We start from the raw sequence: 25,311 nt of genomic DNA, 5'->3' as shown, positions 1-25,311 counted from the left end.
ACACAGGAACAGACAGACAGGAAAGGAGAGAGATGGGAAGCATCAATTCTTCATTGTGGCACCTTAGTTGTTCATTGATTGCTTTGTCATATGTGCCCTGACTAGGGGGGAGGGGTACAGCAGAGCGAGTGACTCCTTGCTAAAGCCAGCGATCTTGGGTCCAAGCTGGTGAGCCTTGCTCAAACCAGATGAGCCCACGCTCAAGCTGGCAACCTTGGGGTTTTGAACCTGGCTTCTCCGCGTCCCAGTCTGATGCTCTATCCACTGCGCCACCGCCTGGTCTGGCGGCATTTGGATACTTTTAAATTCAAGAAAATTAGCTGTATGTCCAATAGCTGTATATCTTGTTTTGGATGTTGGGGGCAAAGTTTATTGAGTTTAGTTTGGGGAAGGAAGGCATATATCAATATTATTATTTTAATGTAGCTTATATCTGTTATTTAAATAAGTATTGCTAGTGAAAAATAATTACTTCTCTCACCCCTGTCCTGGGCCACCAAGTTCCTGTCTGCAGAGGCAGACACCTATGTCAGCTTCTTACATACACTTTCCAGAGGAATTCTCTAATAAAAAGGCCTGCAAATGCAGCAACATGGATACACAGAAACACAGATTCTTCAGTGAGAAGGATGGGGCAGCTAAATGTGCGCTCTGTGCAGGCGAGGACTGTGTCTGGTGTTTTTGCTCATCACCGTGTTCCCGATGCTTGAAATGCTGCCTGGCACATAGTAGGTGTCCAATAAATGGTGATGGAGCACCTTAGTAACATCATGGCAGCTGCTGCTGGTTCTCTTTGCAGTATGGGGTTCATCTGCAGACTTCGGATTCCTTCTTGAGATTTCCTTCTCCCCTCACATCATCACTGTGCACCGATAATAATCCTGCAGGTAAGGCAGTGGGCACTCTTCTTTCTCCTTAAAACAGATTTTGCTCAGTTTAAATTTACAGTGGTCATAACTAAACAGGCTTCATAACTAGAAACAGAGAGTCCCCGAGTTGAAAGAAACCTCAAAGGTTGTGTATTTCGGTGCCGGAACCTTTGCTCACACATGCAGTCACCACTTGAGTACTTGTCGCAAGGGGAAACTCCCTGAACCAGTCCACTCAGTCGTTTGACACTTTCAGTTGTAGGAAAGTTCTTTCTCTGCCGGACCTAAAGTATGCCAATAGCTGACAGTTATTAAGCACTTACTGTGTGCTGGTTATGATGTTAAGCGCCTTTAAGGCAGGGTTCTTGTCATTATTTAGATGAAGAAACTGAGCACCATTCAGTTTCCTGTTCAGGCTTACTTAGGTAGCTGGCAGAGCAGGGATGTGACCCGTACAGTGCTGTGGGTGCTGCCCACACAGCTGCCCCTGTGAGCCCTGCCGCTCTCTGAGGAGCATGGCAGAACCATGGGGTCGTCTTGGCAGTGGGAGGCTGCAGGCCTGGCTCTCCGTCCTCAGGCAGCCTCACTGGGAAGAAGCCAGCTAAGTGATGGATGATAGCTTGTGGCTTAATGAAGTATCATTTGATGCATAAAGAAAATATATCCTGTTGAAAAGATTCTTAACCTTGTTCACAACAGGACCAATGTAAATTAAAAAACCGAACTGAGGTACCATTTCTGTCTAAAGCAGTGGTAGTCAACCTGGTCCCTACCGCCCACTAGTGGATGTTCCAGCTTTCATCATGGGTGGTAGTGGAGCAACCAAAGTAGAAATAAAAAGATAGATTTAACTATAGTAAGTTGTTTTATAAGAATTTATTCTGCCAAACTTAGCGAAAATTCGACATAAAGTACTTGATAAGTAATTATTATTATATGATTTAACTTGCTGTAACTCTGCTTTATAAATTTTATAAAGTAAAGTTACTTCCCTACTTTATAAATCACTATTACTGTGGAACCCGTGGGCGGTTAGATAATTTTACTACTAACAGAGATACAAAAGTGGGTGGTAGGTATAAAAAGGTTGACTATCTCTGGTCTAAAGGATTGGCAAAGCTTAAGAAATGTAGGACTTTGGAGAAGCAGGTACCCATCTACATAGCTGGTGGGACTATAAATTGGTGCAGCTTCTGTGAAGAGCAGGTTAACAATGTGTGTGAAAATTGCAAATGAATGTGCCCTTTGACCCAGCTGTTTTACTTCTGGGAGCAGGTTCTACCGAAACGCTAGGCCACATACCAAATAATAGATGGTAGCATTGTTTATGACAGCACAGTCAGAGACAACTTAAATGTCTGATAATGGGAAACTGGTTGAATGAATGATGGCCTATCTATAATAGAATGTTAATTATTCCTACATAGAGGGGAGGAAGCTCTTCCTGTACTGAGATAGACTGAACTCCAAGATATATTGTTCAGTGAAAAAAACAAAGGACAGAATATATATCGTGCATTTATTTCCAAAAGGGGAAAGAAATACTAAATATATTTTTATTTATACACACACACACACACACACACACACACACACACACACTTTTATTTGCATAGAATATTTCCAGAAAGCTACATGAGAAACTGCATGCTGCTTGTCTCTGGGGGACTAGGGAACAGGCGTGAGAGAGACTTCCCTCAATACCTTTTTGTGATTTTGAATTCTGAATCATGTGAATGTATTACCTATTTGAAGAATAATTTTTAAACCCTATTTTAAACATGTTGCATATCTGTGCCATAATTTATTTTGTGGTTTTACTTAGAGTACGGTTTTTTAGTTACCATTAGAGAGTTGAAAATATTTTTCTTTTTAATTTTTTTCTCCTTGGAAATGTTATGATTTTCAGCATTTTTGGTGAACCAAGCTGTTAAATGCACCAGAAGGATAAATTTGGAACAATGTGAAAAAATTGAAGCCCTGAGCATGGCTTATTACAGCAGCCCTAAAATTATGAGGGTAAGAATTATTTTGAAATAAAGCTGATTCATTAGGTTTGTTTTCTGTTCTATGTACCCTTTTAAAATATGACAAGTATAGAATAATTTCAGTATGTGGTTAACATGCAAATTAAAACTTTCCTCTAGTTCTTTGGTATACTGATATCAAACATACTGAAAAAAAATCACTTGAAATAATTTTAATTTTTATACAGTTAGCTCATATTTTGCTTTCATTCATGTTTTCTTTTTGCTATCATTCATTTTGATAGTAACCAATAATGTTGGTCTCCTGCATAAAAAAGAAAACCTTAATAACCAAAAACTTTAGAAATTATAAAAGCATCTTGAAGTCTGTGACAGAAATAATAACATTAGCACCAAAAAGCTATCTCCCTGAGAAGCAGACCAGAAAAGAATAGAAAATTCACTTTGTGGTTGGCAGATGCAATAAGCAACCTGGAAAGGACCAGATGTAGGATTGCTGGGGCAGGGAAGGGGTTGCTGGGAGGCCTGACCGAGCACATGAGAGAGGCCACTGGCCCGTGCAGTGGATGACCTGAGAGTTGCAAGGGGGAAATGTTTTTTAATTATTAAAAACCATATGATCACCGTGAAAACCTGGATTTCCTGATTTTCTGTTTTGGGGAGCAGGGCAAGGGTGGTCCATGGCACCTGTATTTATCTGGGCTCCAGTTTTCAGAATCAGGTTTAAACTTTTCCTCTCCCCTCCTTTGCCCTCTCTTCTCATAAGTCAGTCATCTAAACCTGTGAAATCTCCCAGTGAGTCTGACTTCTCAGTTTTCTGAAAGTATTCCCTCAAGTCATGCGAGCACAGGTCTCTGTCACCAGAGGCTTACCAGAGCGAGTCTACTTGTCTCCCTCCCCAGAGTTCCCATTGGCTTAAAAGGGTGTTGTCTTGAGATTAGAGAAGGGAGATTGAGACCTTCAGAAAGAGCTCTGGCTGTGTTGAGAAGGCAGGGGCTTGGGCTAGAGGCAGGAAGACCATTAGGTCTCCCCTCCCCTTTTTAAAAAAAAAAAACAAAAAACTTCTTTAATCAAGACTTTCACCATGAAACAGATTTCTTGGATAAAATGGAAAGTTTCCAGTACATTGAAATGTAACATGTGTAAGTGATGCTATCCTTCTGGTGAGCATGGTGCAGTAAGTGACCCGGAGGAGAGGTGCCTCGTCTTCCCCCAGGGCTGTGTCACTGGTGACCATACGGGAAACGCAAAATAATTACATGGAAGCCCAGAGGCTGCCTAAGACCAGCGCTGTTGTCTGTGGAGCTGTCTATTAAGCTCCATTCTGAAGGGAAAATTTAAAGGCGCCTCTTTGCTATGACATAGATACAAAATGGTACAAATGGCACAGGTCTTGTTTAAGGATGTTCTGTTTTCCTCTGTGAAGTCTTTAATAAGATAAATAAGCCCTTTGATTCACAGTCTGAACAAAGCAATAAAAATGCTTCTTTTTGTTGTACTTTAACAAAATTTGTTGTTTCTTTCTGTCTAGGTACCTAATTCAGAAATGAAGGTAAGAGAATTTTTCAGTGGAAAGTAGTTGATAATACGCTGTCTTATTTCTGAAGACATTTTTCAAAAAGCAAGCAGAAATGAAATAGAGAAACTTCTTAATAGATGACCCTTTTGTAATCACAAATTGGTGTGATAGGCTTCTGTGCTTTCCGGGCATCCCTTGATATCTTCTTGGTTTCTTGTCAGGAGAAATGGCTAGCTAGCTCCCAGGATGCTGTCTGTCTAGTGTGGAATATAGAGACATTTTCCCTAGTGAATGTGCATGTTTGTGTAGAAGGTGACATTCTCAGTGTAGCCTCAGGGATTGCGCTGCAGGTAGGTTCTGTCCCGAGCCTGACTGCCCCCAGCCCAGGGGCTCTCTCAGGCTCTGGAGAGGAGACTGGCATCTGTTAGTGGATGTGTCAGAGAGGAGTTACAGATCTGCCTCTTATTCTTGGGTCTGAGCCCTGTGCCTCCCTGTGAATACAGTCAATGGTCTTGTCATAGTCTCCCAAAGGCTGTGGAATTGGTCTGCCTTGTTCAAAGCTTAGATTTTTTATTACTTTCTTGTATAACATGTAACTAACTCAGTACCCCGAGGTGTCAAGTGGATGGTAAGGCTTGATGCACACGATGGGCTCTGCACAGTGTCTGGCACACAGAAAGCACTCAGGACAGCAGTAGCTGCTGTAATTGATTGTGTCTCTGGGCACAAATCTGTTTGAGGTTGATATTTGAACTTCACATTACTATATGTGGGCCTGGATTTCCGCATCTGTGAAGGTGTTTTCTTCTTTTTTTGAGATTATGTTTTTCCTTCTCTACAGTTTTTTATAAAATTGATTTGGGTCCTGGCCAGTTGTCTCAGCGGTAGAGCGTCGGCCTGGCGTGCAGGAGTCCCGGGTTCGATTCCCGGCCAGGGCACACAGGAGAAGCGCCCATCTGCTTCTCCACCCCTCCCCCTCTCCTTCCTCTCTATCTCTCTCTTCCCCTCCCGCAGCCAAGGCTCCATTGGAGCGAAGATGGCCCAGGCAATGAGGATGGCTCTGTGGCCTCTGCCTCAGGTGCTAGAATGGCTCTGGATGCAACAGAGCGATGCCCCAGAGGGGCAGAGCGTCGCCCCATGGTGGGCATGATGCCAGGTGCATGCAGGAGTCTGACTGCCTCCCCGTTTCCAGCTTCGGAAAAATGAAAGAAAAAAAATTGATTTGAAAAAGAAACAAAACAAAAAAATGCATCAGTTTGTTGTTCTACCCATTTATGCACCTATTAGTTGTTTCTTGTATGTGACCAGACCAGGGATCCAACCAACTGAGCTACCTGGCCAGGGCTGAAGGTGTTTTCAAACTTGTTTTAGTTATAGGGCTTCTTCCAATGAAACTCAAGCAGAACTCTCCCTTGTGTGTAACATGGATTGAATCCAAAGCCCCTGGTTAGAGTAAGGGTGGTGGCCAGAAGCTCTCCACCTGCCTGGCCTTCCCATCTCTCCCATTTGGTCCCTCTGAGAGACCCTACTGTTCCCAGAAACCCAGTTTGAAAATCACTGTACTAGCTCTCAAATATCGTGAAATCACTAAAACAGTGCTTTGATTCTACCCTTCAAAGCTTGAACTGTCTATTGGGGTAGTGACCCTGTTTATGATAAGAGCCTTAGTCCTAGGGTGGCATCTAGTATGTGTTGGACACTCAGTGGATTACATGTTAAGTGAAGGAATGACTTGAGGGTTGGCTCAGTTAGGAAAGCCTTTTTATGAGAATTAATAGGATGTTACTGAAAGGCTCGTAGTGTGTGCCAAGCACTGTTCCAAGTGCCACACATGTCTGAAGTCCTTTGGTCATCTCAGCAATTCTGTGAGGTAGGCCCTGTTATTGTACCCCTCTGCCATGTGAGTCACAGGAATTACTTGCCCAGGGCTGTGCAGCAGGGAAGTGGCAGAGCTGGGACAGGAATCGGGGTGTCTGGTCCCAGAGCCTGTGACACTGAACTGGCCTGCGTGCCAGGCCTTGACTTAAAGGCTTCATGCACATTCTTTCTGCATCCTGTGGGGAAGTCAGGAAGTGGTAGGCTGGGACTTCCAACTCAGATCTGTGTGACATTAAAGTTTGTGCTCTGAAAGACAAGCATATCAACTGATAACAGAGATTTCTTTGAGTTTGTATTTTTAAAGCCTCTTTCAATGGCTGGAATATAAAAATTGGATGCAGTCCCCCACTAAGTGAAGCTCGTTATGATTTCCTGGAGTCATTGCCAGTATCTGTTGAACCATCAGTGAAAGGTTAAATTATAGCCCTGTAATTTTATTGTTAAGCATGCCTTTAATTCTTTAGTTTGAGATGGGCTGTGATGGAACGGGACCAGCGGCCCTACTGTTTTCATTCCAGTGGCTGTCCCAGTGGATGTTGGTAGAGTAGTGCAGCTCCTGCCCTTTCTATCCGTCTTTCTGAAGCATGTTTGCACTGGACCCTTTGGTCTCTGCCAGCCAACCCGCACACCTCAGGAATGGCTCCATCAGTGGCTGGTATGGAAGTGTGTGCACATTCTTGGAAACCAGGATCATGGTTGAATCTGGGACCATTATGTTCAGATAGAGGAATCCGGGACTATCTTTTGATGACTTAAATTTTTTTTTTTTTTTTTTTTTTCGACAGAGACAGAGAGAGAGACAAAGAGAGGGACAGATAGAGACAGATAGACAGGAAGGGAGAGGGATGAGAAGCATCAAGTCTTCATGGCAGCACCTTAGTTGTTCATTGATTGCTTTCTCATATGTCCTTGACCAGGGGGCTACAGCAGAGCAAGTGACCCCTTGCTCAAGCCAGCAACCTGGGGCTTCAAGCCAGTGACTTTTGGGCTCAAGCCAGCAACCATGGGGTCATGTCTGTGATTCTATGCTCAAGCCAGCAACCCCATGCCCAAGCTGGATGAGCCTGCCCTCAAGCTGGCAACCTTGGGGTTTCAAAATTGAGTCCTCTGCATCTCATTCTGATCCACTGCACTACCACATGGTCAGGCTTGATGACTTAAACTTAAGAACCAATTAACTTGTAGTGTGGGACTCCCCTTGTAATTCTTTTTTTTTTTTCTTTTTTCTTTTTCTTTTCTGAAGCTGGAAATGGGGAAAGACAGTCAGACAGACTCCCGCATGCGCCCGACCCGGATCCACCCGGCACGCCCACCAGGGGGCGATGCTCTGCCCCTCCAGGGCGTCGCCCTGCCACGACCAGAGCCACTCCAGCGCCTGGGGCAGAGGCCAAGGAGCCATCCCCAGCGCCTGGGCCATCCTTGCTCCAATGGAGCCTTGGCCGCGGGAGGGGAAGAGAGAGACAGAGAGGAAGGAGGGAGGGGGTGGAGAAGCAAATGGGCGCCTCTCCTATGTGCCCTGGCCGGGAATCAAACCCAGGTTCCCCGCACGCCAGGCCGACGCTTTACCGCTGAGCCAACCGGCCAGGGCCCCCTTGTAATTCTTGAACCCACTATTGTGGCCTATCATGCAGAGGGCATTGTGGTGATTGGTGATGCTCTTTTGTCACTGTGTCATGCGACAGCTCTTTTTGCTTCCAAACATGTCATGTTCTTATATGAGAGGTTTGACTTATAAGGACAGTTGCAGGTCTTCTTGGGCATGGGAGCAAACACAGGAGAACTTGTTTATCTATAAGATGACGGCTTAAATATTTAGTAAACTTTGAATTATAAACAGCATGGCCCATAATTGAGGGCCAAGTTCAAAGCAATATAATCAACTGGATACAAGTTAGATCCCTTCCTATAGAATGGTTTCTAAGAGCTGACATTTAGAGCAGATGTCAGATTTGTCTCAGAGGCCAAGTACCTATAGGTTCAGTACATTTAAAGAAGTGTTTGCTGCTTTGTAACCTTGCTGGTGATGGCCATAAATGAAAAATGTCATTTAATAGCATTGGGCCACAGGGCTTCTGCATCGAGGTGAAAAGACTTGTCTGTCTCTGTGTTCTCTCACCCATGATCCCACCACTGTGTGTGGGTGTGGGTAGAAGTTGTACGTGCATTGGGTCGAGTGTATATTCAGGGAGTTTGTGGAGGCCTGGGGTGGGCCCTGGGACTCTAGAGAATATGTATGTGTGTACAGAGAGGATGCTTTCATTGGTAGGGGCTGTGTTTGGAGGTAAGAGTATATACATGCGTTTGATGGTGTGATGAGAGTTTTGTGTGTGTGTTTGAGACATAATTCTCCTATCATAAAACTGACCATTTTTTGCCTGACCTGTGGTGGCGCAGTGGATAAAGCATCGACCTGGAACGCTGAGGTCGCAGGTTTGAAGCCCTGCACTTGTCTGGTCAAGGCACATATGGGAGTTGATGATTCCTGCTCCTCCCCCTTTCTCTCTCTTTCTCTCTCACTCTCCTCTCTAAAATGAATAAATAAAAAAAAAAAAAATTAAAAAACAAACAAACAAAAAAAACTGACCATTTTAAAGTGTACAATTTATTGTGTTTTAGTATTTTCACAAGTTAGTGGCACCATCACCATTATCACCAGAACATTCTGATCACCCCAAAAAAGAAACTGTGCTCATTAGTAGTCACTCTTTGTTCTTCCCCTCCCTCCGTCCCCCTCGCAACCACTAATCTACTTTCTGTCTCTGTAGATTTCATATAGAATCGTATAATATGTAGCCTTTTGTGTCTGGCTTCTACCACTTAGTATCTTGTTTTCAAGGTTCGTGTATGTTGTAGCATGTGTCAGTACTTTATTCCTTTTTATGGATGAGTAATATTCTTTTGTATGAATGTACCACATTCATGTATCCATTCATCAGTTAATGTACATTTGGGTTCTTTTCAGTTTATGGCTTTTATAAATGCTGCTGTGAACATTTGTATACAAGTGTTTATAGGTGAACATATGTTTTCAGAGGTAACCACATTTAAAGTTTTGGCTATATCCTTCTCAGGTATTTTCTCTGTGAATGTATTTATATATAAATATCTGGGGTTTTACAAATGTAGAGAGCTGTAGAGTAAGCCTGTTGTTCTGTAGCATGCTTTTTTCTACTTGGTGCTGTATCAGTGAAGGTTTGCTTCAAGTGTTTAGTTATTTTAACCTGTTCAGCTCCATTGTGATGGAGTAACCCAGGACTTGTTTACTTTGCAGGTCCCTATCACTGTTCAGTCCATTGTCATTCAGTCTCTAAATAAAACGCTTACCCGACTGGAATACGCTGGTGTATTGGAGCCAGCTCTCGTCAAGGTGGGGGCTGTTCAAATCTGCACTAACATTGTTCTCGAGGTAGGTGCCCAGTTTGGCTTTGAAAGCTCTGTCTGTTTGTGGCAGACTCAAACTATATGGTCCTGGGCTAACTGGATTTCCTCCGAAAGGGGTTCTGGTCCACACCGTGGCGTTGCTTTTCTGCACTTGGCCTCCTACTTGCCTTTATGCTGTCCCATCAGAGAACACCTATCTCTGAAATCATCGTGTGCGCTTTTTCTCCATAAATCTAGTGACTTACAAGAATACATCAAAATGTGTTGTTGTTGCCATTTGTTTTAATGTGTTTCCTCTGCAGAAAATGAGCTACCCAGACCAGCTCATTTGAAACTTATGTAGTTGGGTACAGAGAGGCTCAGATGACCCTGTTTGTCAGCTGGGCTTATGCTGAAATGACACCTCCCTAACTTGATAGGACAGGAGAGAAAAGCTTCAGCACATGGAGAAATGGGAAAGCATTTGCCTCAGATAGATATATTGAGTCACTAGTACATCTACAGAAATGTCATGGGAACAGGTGTATTTGGAGTGTCACTTTGTTTTTAGGTGAAGTACAGGCTCACATACACAGCTGCGGGTGAAGTAACAAGAGCAGCTGTCTCTCTCCTCCTGGGGGTAGTTAGCAGTGCGCTGCTTCCTCTCCAGCAAAAGTTTGAAATTCATTTTACTGAGGTAAGTTGGATCAATTCTACACAAGTAATTAACTGCCAAGTAAAAAGAAATCCTAACTTGTTAGTGAAGAAAAATAATCTCAGTTTAGAAGTAGTAGCATCTTGAACCCTTATACTGAACAAAGGCTCACGCAGAGCACGAGCTGGTGATGGGTCAGGCTGAGGCCTGCGCCCTTTCCCTTCGGAGCCTGCGACTCCTTGAGTGGGAGCTTGTTCTTTACAGTGTGATGTGCTCCTACACTCAGCAGATGTATTTATAGTCCCGAGTAGGGGAGAAAATCTTTTATTGGCTGGTAATCCCAGATTTTATCTTGAAAAGCATTTCACCCCACCCCCACCCCACCCCCATCACTTCCTTATTAAAATGAGAATTACTCAGGGGCATTTCTGCATTGTCTTTTAGCAAAATACAAAGCCAGTTCCTCTCAGTGGAAACCCTGGTTATGTTGTGGGGCTCCCAGTAGCTGCCGGATTTCAGCCTTACAAAGGATATCCTTTTTCGTTCTGGGGAGAAGGTTGATTTCTCTGTCTACTTGCGTGCGCTGCATTTCTCTTTATTGCTGAGGGTCCTGTGGGCTTGAGAGGCTCGCCCTGGCCAGAGCTTCCTCTGGGCGGCCCTGGTGGGGGTTGGGTCTGGCTGCATAGCAAGTGCATGAACAGCATGACCCAGGAAAATATCAGTGTTCTGTAATGAAAAAAATTTTGTTATTATTTTCTTAGCAAGAGGGAGAGAGACAGAGATAGGAAGGGAAAGAGATGAGAAGCATCAACTCGTAGTTACAGCACTTTAGTTATTCATTGATTGCTTCTCATATGTGCCTTTACTGGGGGGCTCCAGCTGAGCCAGTGACCCATGCTCAAGACAGTGATTTTGGGCTTCAAGAAAGCAACCTTTGGGCTCAAGCCAGCAACCATAGGGTCATGTCTATGATCCCATGCACAAGCTAGTGAGCCCTCGCTCAAGCCAGATGAGCCCACACTCAAGCTGGCGACCTTGGGGTTTTGAACCTGGGCCCTCCGTGTCCCAGGTCGACACTATTCACTGTACCACCACCGGTCAGGCTATAATGAAAATTTTAACATAGAAAAGCTGACATTTAGATGTATTTAATTTCACAGAGATGCAAACAAATTTAGTGACTTTGAAAACTTGGAATTAATTTTGCAGAGCCAGTTTCTGAAGATTTTTTTCTCTGAGGATCTTTTAATTAAAAAAAAGTTACAAATATTTTTACCCTCTCTTGGGAAATAGTTGTCAAATTCCCCAAGGCCCAGAGAAGAAATATTTGGGTCTTACTCATGTGGCATGTCACACATGTGATACTGTTTCCTGAGAGTCAGACCACTGTTGAACTGGGCGGTTATCCCTTAACTTTCTCTGAAAGTCTGGGATTATTCAGACCATGAATAGATATGGACAATTTACTATACTTCGTAGCACAGCTGAGGAAGACTGCTTAGCAACAGAGGGGATCCGGACCCCAGTATTATTTGGATACAATATGCGAACTGGCTGTAAACTCAGGTAACGGAAGTAGCTTGTTTCTATTGGAACTTGTTTGTGTTGATCAGAAAATAAAATATTCCTGCCCTCGCATGTTAATCACACATCTGCAGCAGCTGGTTTATAGCTGGGAAAGACACAATGTACCTTATGATTATTAAGAGGTAGAAGTAGTGACAATACCTTATGATAGGTTTTTTTCCCCTAATTTTAATTCTCAAAACCATAAATAGTATCTCATGGTTTAAAGGAAAACTATAACAACCATTTTTAAAATCAAATAAAGCAGAGTAAGAATCTTGAGGTTTTTATGGTGTTTTGGGGGGTGTATTTTATTTTCAAGGTCACATAACACTTGAGTTCACAGCAAAATGCTTTTCCTGAAAGTGCTTCCTATATTTCTGAATTTTAGTATGCTGTACACAACACAGCCAACCCAGTGAGAACAAGCCTGTATGTGATGTGTTTTTATCTATTATCAAACACGTATAGAATGGAAACTGTCAGATAGCTCTGCATGGCTTGTTATAAAAACAGCAGTTCTTACCCTCACCTGCCCCACGCCAGGGGCAATAATATTTAACTCTTATAGCTGATTTTTTGGAAATTTACCTCCAAATCTTTAAATAACTTGCATATAATGCTATTTCTCGATATTTTAGTTTTATAGATTATTTCCTGAGTTCCCACTGTGCAAGACGAGACTTTGGCCCTTTTCCCTCTCATCCCCACTCCCAAAGTCCACTCACTTCCCACCCCTACACCACCCCAGTGCACTTACATCATTATTTTGGTTAGAGAATACTCACCCTTTATATTATTAGTTCTGATCACTTTAGACCAGCATTTCTCAAAGAGAGTTCCATGGAATACATTTCCACAAAGCTGTCAGTAGGGGTAGGTCTATGGTCCAGTATGTTTGGGAAATACCAATTAAAATTAAAAACATGATTCCTTCCTGTCGGACTTCTCGGAGCCTTTAACATGCCAGCATGCTCCAGGAGGGACATGGGTATGCAATATTTCCCAAACTTTTGGCCATGGAACCTTTCCTTCTTGTACAGAACTTCTCAATGGAACACCATTTGGGAAAACATTGTTTTGGATTCATCTCCCTGGCTGATGAAGGTGTCTCAAAGCTAGAGACACTTTGGCTTCTTCCAACAATTCCTCTTTTGGGGAGTGAGAAAATAAACTGCAGAGAGCACGCGTTTTGTTGAGGACTGTAAAAACCACCAGGGTGAACAACAGCCTCATTCCATTGACCTCTCTTTCCTTCTCCAAAGACTGACGGGGGCTTTCCCATGTCCACTTGTCGCAGAGAAGGTGAAGAGACTGCTGACAGGCCATGGCTTCCCAGATTACGTGGCCCCGTTTGGCAATTCCCAGGCCCAGGATGTGCTGGACTGGGTGCCCATCCGCTTCATCACCCAGGAGTCCCATGGGAAGGTAAATGGGGACAAGCTGAAGGCCACATGCTGGCCGTCTCTCCTTCCACTGCCCCTCCCCCCACGTGGCGGGCAGATGGCTCTGGGCGGGAGCCTGAACCGTGCCATCAGATGGGCCTGGATCTTGAGTACTAATTTTGCCCCTTGTTAACACTGTTGCTTTGGGCCATTGATTGGATGGGTCTGAACCTGTTTCCTCATCTGTACAGTGAGAATGTTAGTTATAGTACCGATCTCAAGGGGTTGTTCAATTAACGAGGTAATCTCCGTGGTGCTTAGTGGTCACTCCATGAGTGGGAACTGCCACTGGTCACCATCCTGACTGTTCCTACTCTCACTGTTGGTGTTACATGAGGCCTCTAGGCATGGAGATACGAGATGAGTGTGAGGACTTCTCAAAAAGATTGAGACCTCCTCTCATCCACAGAGCTGTCCCAGCCATTATTCCCTGGTCTATGGGAAGTGGCCCACATGCGAGACCTTTCAGTTCCAAAGTTCCCAAGAGTTTCATGGCAGTTGACATCCTACAAATAGCTTCCTGATCATGTGTGATTCTTCTGCCTGCCTTTCCCTTTTGTCTCAGCAGTCAGTGTGGGCTGGCCCCATCACTGGAGGCGTGTTCCCCATCTTATCCTTTAATTGCCCAGCTTCTTCTTGTTGCAGTTTCTTCAGGCCTTTCATTATCTGCTTAGCGTATTTATAGCCGGGGATAGTGGGGGGTGAATGCTGGCTCACTGGCTCTGATCCTGCCCTCCCCTCCAGAGACTGCTGATCTCTCAATCCCTGCTCTTTAGTCGTTAGGCTTTGCTTGGCTCGGCTCAGCCACCTCAGTAAACCAGGCAAACTGCTTCTGGCTTCTTGGAGATGGGTGAAGACACCCAGTTATTACTCCACCCTCGGAAGGGAAAACATTGGTTGGGAGGAGAGACAGCAGTGGGGACATTGGCATTGCCAGGGTCGGTGCTGGTCCAGGGAGCTCAGAAGGCCTGGGGTGGGTTTCGTGCCAGTCTTCCAGGAAACCCAGGTAGAAGCAGTCAGAGAGCATCTGCTAAGTTCAGTTGTACCAGCAGCATGTTGCATCTTCTCCTATTAACAGGATATTCAAGGACCGTTCAGCCTGCAAATCGCTGAAAGGGCAGTTCCTGTAAAGGGATTCCACCAGGGCCTTTTCTTTTTTTTTTTTTTTTTTGCATTTTTCTGAAGCTGGAAACAGGGAGAGACAGTCAGACTCCCGCATGCGCCCGACCGGGATCCACCCGGCACGCCCACCATGGGGCGACGCTCTGCCCACCAGGGGGCGATGTTCTGCCCATCCTGGGCGTCGCCATGTTGCGGCCAGAGCCACTCTAGCGCCTGAGGCAGAGGCCACAGAGCCATCCCCAGCGCCCAGGCCATCTTTGCTCCAATGGAGCCTCGGCTGCGGGAGGGGAAGAGAGAGACAGAGAGGAAAGCGCGGCGGAGGGGTGGAGAAGCAAATGGGCGCTTCTCCTGTGTGCCCTGGCCGGGAATCGAACCCGGGTCCTCCGCACGCTAGGCCGATGCTCTACCGCTGAGCCAACCGGCCAGGGCCCCACCAGGGCCTTTTCGGCAGCACCAAATTTAGCAGGTGTGCTAGCTTTTCATGCCTGAAGAGATGTGTTTTTAAAAACTTGTTATTGTGGAAGATTTTCAAATACACAAAAGTAGATAATTAATACAATGGAATTCCTTCTACCCATAATGCAGCTTCAACAGTTATCACATTGGCCAACTAAAGCGATCTAAAGGCAGGAAAAAGATTGGGAAGGCCGCCTCACCCTTTTTTTTTTTTCCCTTGGGTCTGACATAACAGGGACCCTGGGGTGGAGACCTCGGGACCGGCTCCCACACCGTCCACTCTGAACTGGGCAGCTGGACTGGCACCCGTGCTCTCAGTTCCCATGGAGAGTGGGCAGCACCTTTGACCACTTACATACTCTGCCTGTGCACCCCAGTGTAACACCTTCACTGCCAACTGATGAAATCAGATGAATGAAAAGAAGGCATTTAAATTTCCTCTAAGTGTATTTTATCATGATATGCAATCAGGTTTCATTTCTATTAATAATAGCATCCTCTCTTTCTCCTCCCCACCCAATGCCAGTTTCTCTCCTAAAATATCTCTGAGGTAGGTGTGGACAGGTGGGGGAACTTGGAGCAGGAAAGATCCTACAGATGGGTATTGGGCTTATATCTCTCAGGTAATGCTGGCCTCTTTAGAAATAGCAGGAATAGGAGAGAATGGGATAATTGTACTTTAGGTGTTAAAATATTTTGGGGGCATTGAGTACTTCAAAATAATGTGCTTTCTTTAAGAAGTTATCTGAACTTTGAGAGTCTATTCATTCTCTTGTTCAGAACATTTTGTAACGTGAAACATTTTATAATTAAAACTCTGAACTGCAGATTAAGTTTAACTTGAGATTGTGTAATATTTGACCTGATTAACGGCACTTTGTTTTGCAGGAGTCTTGCCAGCTCCCCGTGGCTTTGGTCATAGAAGTGAAGTGGACCAAATACGGATCCTTACTGAACCCACAGGCTAAAATAGTCAATGTAACCACAAGTCTAATTTCATCCTCCTTTCCTGAGGTAGGCTGAACTTCAGCTTCAAGGTATAGACTAAGACACAGTCCAGACAAAACTCAAGTGTGAGAGTAAAATTTATTATTTTGTGAAAAAGATTATAATTAAAATCGAAACAATCTGGAGCCATACAACAGTGTAGCAGTCATTATCTTTCACCTAGAGGAAGAGTCTCCATCGACAATGGTTTTATTCACAGTAGCATCCTCATTCAGATTTGATCTTTAAGATGCTTGTGAAAATGGAGTTGTGATTGACATTGATGTGCTAGTAAGGACAACCTGGGTAAAAATTCTCTCTCTCGTCCAAGCTAATGGCTGGTTAGCCCTCCATGTACCTATCAGATTCATGAACTCACTGACAGACAGAGATCCGTGAGGAAGAGAATGATAGCTGTCCCGTCTTTGTTATCCTGGCACCAACCACACTGGATGACAGGGCTTGCACCATTCTTGCTTTTTCTTACAGACCAACTCAGGAAATGAAAGGACGGTTCTTATTTCCACTACGGTTACTTTTGTGGATGTGTCTGCACCTGCAGAGGCAGGCTTCAGAGCTCAACCAATCATCAATGCCAGGCTGCCCTTTAATTTCTTTTTCCCGTTTGTCTGACGTAAGTTGTTAACTAAGGAAATGAGGCCACACATCTGGAATCAAGGGAGTGTAGGGCCCCTCAGAAGTATCCCCTTTTATTATACTTCTAACACTCGAGGTTGCCCCCAAACAAGCACACCACCCCTCTCCACTCCTTCCCCTCCTTTTGGAAATTTTATTCTACTTGATTGGTCTTTAGAATGGGGCACCCTCTGAACTTGGTCATTTCCTAAACTGTCAACACAGGTTGTATGTGGAAAGCAAACCGCCTTTGTGAAGACGGTAAAGAGAACAGACTTTGAAGTAGCACAGGCCTTGTGGGTTTATCCACTTTACTCATCCCCTGCCTTAATGTGAACTACTGGTAACTATTCATTGTCTTTAGTTCAGGTTTTCTTTCCTTTTCAGGTCTCACTGAAATGAGTACAAAAAATAGCGAAATATTGTGTAAAGTCACGCAAATAGACTACAAGGCCTCAGGAGGGGCTCTTCCCCCAAATGCCATGTTAATTATAGTGGAGTCTTGGGTCCAACCGATATTTTTGTACCAGGAACTGTCACTAGCTAGCTCTCCAGCTGGTGGGCTGGTATGAGGTGCCACAGAGCAGTGCCAAGCAGTTGAAGCTGGGAAGAATATAGTAGGAGGTCCCCGAGGAAGGAGGGAGAGAGTTTCTTTTACACATGAATTGTACAGTAACTGAGAAGAAGGCTGTCGGGTGGCAGAACTCGGTGGAGCCAGCTAGAAGCCGGACAGTGCAGAGGAGGGCTGGGTACCTGAGAACGAGCCCTAGGGGAGCTGCCCCCAGACAAGCTGTTAGAACAGCCTGGAAACATAACAGGCTTTCCTACTGTGGGCTGGGAGCTAAGGCAGCTTCCTTTGTATTTCTTTTATCTTTCATAGTGCTCATGTGAAAGGACGCCTCAGTATCCATGCAAACTGTAAGAACTGTACACTTGATGAGATTAACTTTTATATACAGCTAGTAATTGTCCAGCTTTGTTGTACGTTTTTAAGCAAGAGTAAAGTGTTCAACATGAGAAAACAGCTTATGGTACATTTCTGATATATACAGTGCAGGCGGGAATAGGATCGGACGCTCTCCATCACAGCAGGGAAGAGAGAGAGAGCCGTCCGAAAGACTCTGTCCCTCCAGAATCTGAGCTGGGTGGGAGGGATGCAAAGGCATCAAACTGCACCTGTCCTGCAAACGCCCAGGCCCAGGCCAGGCGGCTGTCCCTCTCGTTCAGAGGCCCCACCCACAGGGCAGGGCTTTCCAGTTGAGTGGAGCAGGTACACCTCTAGTTCGCCTCCTCAAGGAGTCCGTGCTGTCTCAGTAGCTTGTTAAGCCTTTCGATTTCTTGTTCCTGTTATTACAAAGCAGACAAATAACTGAATTTACCTTCTGAACCTCACCAGGCACGTGAGCATCATTCAGTGAGCCCCAAGTACAGGGGCACACCACTGAAGGCAACGACTACAATCAGATGGGGTCCAATGGATGACAGCGGCGACAAGAGGAGGCCCTCGCATAGCTCTGGGAAAGAGGTGATGCCTAAGCCAGCTTGGAGAGGACAAGGAAGACTCAGCCAAGGGGAGGGGTGCTCCAGGCTAGGGACGCCACGTGCGCAGAGGCCTGGTGGTGAGAGGCGCTGCCGTGCTGAAGGTGGACAACTGCAAATGGATGGCGTTTTCTCAGAAGTATTTCCTTACCTTCTCAGAGCAGCTGAATTCAAGATGTTGGATCTTGGTGGCCAATTGTATATTCATCTGTTTTAACCTTAACAGTTGCCGTTCTGAGCGTGTCTTAACTGAAATAATTATTCCTGAAAAATAATTGAGGATCTCAAATGAGACTGGTTTCTAATTTAACCACTTGAAAAAAAACAAAAACAATCTATCTTCCTTATAAATGTACACAGTTAGGAAGAGTGGTGACAGAAAAGTAAAACAGTCATCACTTAAAGGGTTTGAGTTTTCAGTTCTGAACTCAGTACCTAGTTGTGAAATACTTCTCTTCTGTTCCCATGGGCTGAAAAATCCTTACAAATCATCACAGAGCAGGTGAGTGTTAAGCCCCTCCCCACAGAGCTTGCTCACGACAGCACTGCCTCGCAGTTCTGGGCACAGAAGCCACAAACGTGCAAAGCTAGACGTGCTCAAGCTTGGGGCTGGGATGGTCACTTTCTCCGCTTTCGGCCTCCCACAGCTATGGCCAGTTTAGCTGTCAGCAAGAACCTAAGTCTTAGCTGACTGAGAGATCATCAGTCTCAACTGATGGCTCTGAAATACCCACACCATGGTGGGGACACTGCCTCAAAAGACTGTGTCGCAACTGGGGGTGCTCCACCACCTTCCAAGTAAGAGTGACCGTGCCTGGACCAGTTACCCACACAGGTAGTGCCCATGAGGCCCAGGAGCAGTGGTTCCTGGTTTCTACGTTTTGGTTGTCTCACAGTCTGCTATAGCCTGGTGTTGCTTTTTTCAGACCTTTCATATTACATCACTAAAGTAGGTCGCAATGTATTAACAGCCATTAGCCAGTCCTATGCCCTGCTACCTTTTAGACAAAGTAGGTGAACAAATCTCAGACTTTTGGTTTCATCTGCAAAAACAAATCTCACTATGGATAGTAATGGATAGTAACTATGGTCATGACTCCTTTATAATCGGTAAAGACTTATCTATCTTAATTGTGCATAAACTCTGTACAGAGTATTTTTCTGTCTGGTTAATGAAATAATTAGCATAAGCATCTTCAATTGTATCTGAAAAGCTTCCTTTATTTCCTTTGACAGAACCCAAATGAATGTTCTTAAAGGGCTTTATTTTTTATTTATTTATTTTTTTTAGAGAGAGGCGATACAGAGAGAGAAAGAGACAGAGAGAGGAAAGAGATAGAAAGAACAGAGGGAGGAGCAGGAAGCATCAACTCCCATATGTGCCTTGACCAGGCAAGCCTGGGGTTTCGAACCGGCGACCTCAGCGTTCCAGGTCGACATTTTTACCCACTGTGCCACCACAGGTCAGGCTAAAGGGCTTTATTTTAATCACTGGATCTGAACCGGGCTCTAGAGCCCACAGTGCCCACAGGCAGAGCCATTCACACAGCCCCGCCTCCCAGCAGACATGGCCCCTCCCCCACCCGGTCTCGCTGCAGGGAGCCGGCTGTGGGGCTCTGGAGGCTGTGATAGGACTCACGGCCACCAAGGGAAGGAGCTTCATGTCAGGGGCCAGCCTGTCTCAAAGGGGTTTGAATATCGCTCATTCTTCTGACAGTGACCCACAGCCTGTCATTTTGGGCCCTAGTCTAGTGATTCCCAAACCTTGCTGAGTACCCAAATCGCCTGGCAGTGCTTCAGAGATAGACATCCTGCTGGGACTCCATCCCAGACATCTGCATTGAACTCTCCATTGAAAAAACAACAACAAAACATTCATTGAAGGTGCTTTTGACACAGCAGGTCCATGGACAGGCATTTGAGCAACTCAGACCACACTGGTAACTGAACAGTTAACCAACTGGTGATCACTGTGTCACACAAAACCACAGCAGATGCAGCTTCTCTGATGCAGCGGCTCCCTGTACAAACCGGTGTGCAAGGCAGAGGCTCTTTACGAGAAATAAGCAGGATTTCCCCAAGTGTGTACTCTAGAACCAGATTACTGCATGTGAATGTGTCATTTCCTAGAAAGTATCAAAATTGGTCAGTTTGAGAAGTACTCCAGTTCTAAGAGCCTTCATCATCCTGACAGGTATTGTGATTTTCTCAAAGGGGGCGGTCTCTAGTGTACATGACTTTCCAGCTTCCTTGAACCCCTTTTTGATGGTACCCTGTTGGTCAAATAGGTTTGTAAATATGATATATATGTTTGCTTGCATTGGGTGTGGGGGACAGGCTGTAAGCAGGCAGGGTTGTTATAGCCTAAGGCTTAGTTTTAAGACTAAGCTTTTCCTCACACCCTTGACTGTTGCATGATAGGGGGTGGTGCACTCTCATGAGGAATCCCATTATGCCTCAGATAAGTGATTTTGTATCAGACTTCCTTGTTTGCATATTGGATTAAAGGTTTTGATTTCTACACTATAAAATGGGGCAGAGGAGCCCATGCTAGAGGAGGACAGCAGAGAAAGGCCACGTGGAGGAGAGGAGAAGCAGCCAAGATGGCGGAGTGCTGAAGGAGAAGCCAGTTTGTGCAGAGAGAAGGAGATGGGGAACAGAGGTGAACAAGGCTGGTGAGGTAGATCCCTTTGATTCTAGGAAACTCGGGATAAGTCAGTGGCTTTGGGAACCTTGAATGGAAAGGGAAGTGTTTTCCCACTGTGTATTTCTTGCCCGCCGGGTGCAAGCTGGGATTAAAGCTAATGGCCCACCAGTTCTTGGCTCTGTTGTTTCATTACCGTTTGTCCGAATCAAATGCGAACCTGCACAGGCCAGGCGGCTGTGATGGTGGCTGTGCCTACTGGCTTTACATACCCCTCCCAAGGTGGGATAGGGTTTGATAAAACTCTCGAGCGATCAGTCTAACCTTTTCTACAAATATCCAACAATCATGGAAATAGGGCCTAGAAGGGAAAGGTAGTTCCTCCCAGAGCACATGTTTTGGTGTCAATTCATAGCCACAGAGGTGGCAGTGGGACGCCAAATCAAACCACTTCACTTTAGACAGCAGGGAAGAGGCAGAAACCAAAATGGAAACGAGACCTGCCACCTTCTCCGGCCCACTCTTGGGCTCTGCCCACTCCCAGACCCCACCCACTCCTTTATCCACTTGGTAACCCAGGCGCAAAAGAGACATACCGTTAATGATCCGGGCCACCCTCCACAGCCGGAGCAGAATCAGCAGGCCAAGAGCCTCAAACTCATGCTCCCGGAACACAAGGACGATGTCGAGGACAAATGAAACCACGACAACAACGGAGTCCAGGATTTCAAACTTGTGGTGGAAGAACTCCAAGCGGAAAACAAATATTTTTAAGAAAACCTCTATCATAAACAAAGTCAAGATGGCAATGCTCATGTAGTGGAACACCTGGAGGGGACAAGGAAGAATAGTGAGAACAGATCCAGACTAGGTCAGGGCACACAAACCAGCTGGCCTCGAGTGCACCTGCCAGCACCAGGCCCCGTTCCCAGAATGGTAATACAGTGGGAACACCACACAAAGGGCTCTGCTCTGCTCTTCAAAGGACAACTGGGCGATGGGAGAATTGAAGACATACACCATGCCTATAACCACACAGGAACCTGATTTTCTTTAATCCGGACTTTTATTTTGATTTTTTTTTTTCCCTTTGACTCAAACTGACCTCACTCATGCCTGATTCATGCATCTCCCTCTCCTCCCTTGCTTAATCATTAAGCCTTTGGGACAATTAGGTTCTGGTTCTGTTGACTACAGAGATAGAGTTTTCAATCAAACTAAAGATGGCATCTTGGCCTCAGTTATGTTTTAGCTCTGGTCCCAGGAAAACGGAACAATCCCACCAAACAAACCCTTGCAAAATTAGAACGACTCCATGGCTGACGTCAGGACCATTTACAATGATCAACCACCCCCTTACCAAATCAGTGAAATGAGAAAGCTCCCTGCCTGTAGTAATGCTTATCTAGAATTTCAAAAGCAAGACATTTCCTCTGCTCCTGGACTATAAAACTAGCACCCAAACTACTCTCTCATGAGAGTAGTTGTGCTCTCTGTCCCACTGACCCCCCGCAGTGCAGATAACAGAAGTGAGCCATATTGAAGGGCTGCTGACACGCTACCCTGGCGGCATAGTCATTCTTGTCAGGCTGGATGATCTTCAGGTCCAGAATGAGCTCAGCCAGCACCAGAAGGGCGTCTAGAACGACCAGGCAAATGATGATGACCTGCAGACCGAGGGAAGGAGCAAGAAACCATGAGAGAAATGGATACCTGACTTCCACCTTTAAAGGGCTGATTTGGAAACATCTGGATAAAACCACTAGGGAAAAATGCCAAAGATGGGAGGCTGCTGGCCATAGCCCAGGCACCCTGCAGGGAGCCTGCTGGGGGCCAGCTCCTCTCCACAGAAGCAACAGAAGCCTCTCCTCCTGGAGTCCTTCCCAGCCTGTTTGCCTCCCAGCAGGGCCCATCCTAGAGAATCTCTGTGCAGCTCATTCCCTAACCCTTCATCCACTACTAGTCGTTTTCTTATTCAGTGCTCCCCAGCATCTCTCAAACCAAACTCCTAATTCCTAGATGGCAAAAAAAAAAAAAAAAAAGGAATAAAAACATTTTGACACCTTTTTATTTTTCTAGTACTGTAAATTGTTCTTGCTAGGGTAAGCCCAGAACAGATGCTTAATAAATAATTAAAAACATCCAGCCTCAGAGATCTGAGCTGTGGAAGGAACCTCCAGAGACTGCCTACTTCAGACAGTCGGGTTACAGTGATGTCCGCCGTGCACATAATAAAAGCGGTCCAGACGTGTGAAATACCTGGCCCAACTCTGGTGGGGAAGTGAGAAGAGCTGTGGACAGGACCATGTGATGACCTGCTGGCAGAGGAGGGTGCTGGGCACCAGGGAGAAGTCAGTGGGGAGCTCAGGGACGGTGGTGGTCATGGTGATGGAGCTGGTGACAACTCTGAGAAGGGGACTAATGGTGGGGTGGAGGTGATGGTATTCAGGGAGACCATGGGGGAGGGATGACATGGTGCTGATGGAAATGGCAGCAATGGGAGGAACCCCAGAGGGCACTATATGACTTTCTTTCTTTGGAAATTATGGACCATCACTTGCTTCCCCCGGGACCTTGCCTCTTACACTCGTCTCAGGTATAGATTTTGGCCTCAAAAGTTAGTCTTGGATTATCTTGACAGTGTCTGCCATTTCAGGATGAAATTCAACAAGTTCAGGCCTACATAAGAATGGACGATAGCCTGACCAGGCGGTGGCGCAGTGGATAGAGCGTCGGACTGGGATGTGGAAGGACCCAGGTTCGAGACCCCAAGCTCGCCAGCTTGAGCGCTGGCTCATCTGGTTTGAGCAAAATGCTCACCAGCTTGGACCCAAGGTCACTGGCTTGAGCAAGGGGTTACTTGGTCGGCTGAAGGCCCAATAGTCAAGGCACCTATGAGAAAGCAATCAATGAACAGCTAAGATGTCGCAATGAAAAACTGAAAATTGATGCTTCTCATCTCTCTCTGTTCCTGTCTGTCCCTATCTATCCCTCTCTCTGACTCTCTCTTTGTCCCTGAAAAAAAAAAAAGAAAGAAAGAATGGACTATAAACCTTTCAACCATTTTAACCTGTAGCTAATGATTTCAGTCATTACATTATTTTATTTTATTTTTTGTGACAGAGAGAGGGACAGACAGACAGGAAGGGAGAGAGATGAGAAGCATCAGTTCTTTGTTGTGGCACCTTAGTTGTTCATTGATTGTTTTTCTCATATGCACCTTGATGGGGGGGGGGGGGAACACTACAGCAGACTGAGTGACCCCTTGCTCAAGCCAGTGACCTTGGGCTCAAGCTGGTGAGCTTTGTTCAAACCAGGTGAGCCTGCGCTCAAGCTGACAACCTCGTGGTCTCAAACCAGGTCCTTCGAGTCCCAGTCTGATGCTCTATCCATGGCTCCACCGCCTGGTCAGGCTCCTTACATTATTTGATGACATGGTCTGTCGTGAAATTACATGACATGAAGATATCACACGTATCTAAATTTAGGTGCTTAATATTAAGATTTGAGCTTTTGCTGGGTTTTCCCCCTTATCTTTCTTTCTTCATCCTTGGTCTTATTTTAGAGCTAAAGGGATCTGATTTTAAAACCAAAGCACAGAAATATAAATAACAAGACATTTGAATATTCAGCCATAAAAAGCAATGAAGTACTGATATAAGCTACAATGTGGATGAACCTGGAAAACATTATGCTACAATGAAAGGAGCTGAACACAAAAGACAATATGTACTGTATAATTCTGTTTATATGCAATGTCCAGAACAGGTAAATCTATAGACACAGAAAGTAGATTGGCCTGACCAGGCGGTGGCACAGTGGATAAAGCGTCGGACTGGGATGCAGAGGACCCAGGTTCGAGACCCCAAGGTTGCCAGCTTGAGCGAGGGCTCATCTAGTTTGAGCAAAAGCTCACCAGCTTGAACCCAAGGTCGCTGGCTCCAGCAAGGGGCTACTCGGCCTGCTGAAGGCCCGCAGTCAAGGCACATATGAGAAAGCAATCAATGAGCAACTAAGGTGTTGCAACACGCAATGAAAAAAACTAATGATTGATGCTTCTCATCTCTCTCTGTTCCTGTCTGTCTGTCCCTGTCTATCCCTCTCTCTGACTCACTCTCTGTATCTGTAAAAATTAAAATAAAATTAATTAAAAAAAAAAAAAGAAAGTAGACTGGTGGCTGTCAGTGGCTGGGAGGTGATTGTTTAATAGGTACTAAATCTCCTTTTGGGGTAATGAAAACATTCTGGAATGAGATAATGGTGATGGTTATACCATATTGTGACTATACTAAATAAAGCCACTGAATTATTCACTTTGAAATGATTAATTTTATGGTATATAAATCTCAGCTCTGAGAAAACAGCTAGACCCAAAATTATAATGCCTGAGTCCCCACCCTGGTCTCTGTGAACTAATCCCCAAGACCCTGAACTTGCCAGTTCACAAGGCAGTACTGTTTCTAAGGGGAGTCACACACGAAGAAAAATTCTAAGAATTCAGGGAGGCTGGTTAATTCCAAATCCTCAGGTGGCATAGATGGCCGCACCTGCAGCAGAAAACCGTGGTACACAGCGCAGGCTATGGGGTGGCCGGTCCCGGGCCGGCTCCCACCTACCACAGCAGCCTGGACGTTGGGCATAGCTCTC

The 25,311-nt window shown here is 45.3% G+C and overlaps 2 protein-coding genes across 9 annotated transcripts in view; one reads left to right on the top strand and one right to left on the bottom strand.

Annotated features, from left to right (window-relative positions):
- Positions 1-18,155, top strand: part of TCTN1 (tectonic family member 1) — a 30,168-nt gene extending 12,013 nt beyond the window's left edge. For 2 of the 3 annotated variants that reach the window (XM_066260594.1, XM_066260593.1), the window contains 10 exons: positions 800-887; positions 2,779-2,888; positions 4,389-4,409; positions 9,526-9,660; positions 10,186-10,311; positions 10,714-10,799; positions 11,695-11,835; positions 13,101-13,263; positions 15,747-15,872; positions 16,335-16,478. In XM_066260594.1, the coding sequence (XP_066116691.1) occupies positions 800-887; positions 2,779-2,888; positions 4,389-4,409; positions 9,526-9,660; positions 10,186-10,311; positions 10,714-10,799; positions 11,695-11,835; positions 13,101-13,263; positions 15,747-15,872; positions 16,335-16,478 (1,140 nt within the window). Of the gene's footprint in view, positions 1-799; positions 888-2,778; positions 2,889-4,388; positions 4,410-9,525; positions 9,661-10,185; positions 10,312-10,713; positions 10,800-11,694; positions 11,836-13,100; positions 13,264-15,746; positions 15,873-16,334; positions 16,480-17,877 lie in introns of those variants that run through there. The other variant, XM_066260592.1, reaches the window with a different exon arrangement.
- HVCN1 (hydrogen voltage gated channel 1) overlaps positions 17,689-25,311 on the bottom strand; it is a 28,877-nt gene continuing 21,254 nt past the window's right edge. For all 6 annotated transcript variants that reach the window (XM_066260598.1, XM_066260599.1, XM_066260596.1 and 3 more), the window contains 4 exons: positions 22,227-22,331; positions 21,261-21,492; positions 18,172-18,284; positions 17,689-17,825 (listed from right to left, as the gene is read on the bottom strand). In XM_066260598.1, the coding sequence (XP_066116695.1) occupies positions 17,760-17,825; positions 18,172-18,284; positions 21,261-21,492; positions 22,227-22,331 (516 nt within the window). In that variant the 3' untranslated portion in view covers positions 17,689-17,759. The remainder of the gene's footprint in view (positions 17,826-18,171; positions 18,285-21,260; positions 21,493-22,226; positions 22,332-25,311) is intronic.

Source organism: Saccopteryx bilineata, chromosome 2, assembly GCF_036850765.1.
Source record: "Saccopteryx bilineata isolate mSacBil1 chromosome 2, mSacBil1_pri_phased_curated, whole genome shotgun sequence".
Taxonomy (NCBI): domain Eukaryota; kingdom Metazoa; phylum Chordata; class Mammalia; order Chiroptera; family Emballonuridae; genus Saccopteryx; species Saccopteryx bilineata.
The sequence above is the reverse complement of the archived record's forward strand: the minus strand, read 5'-3'. Positions and strand labels throughout refer to the sequence as shown.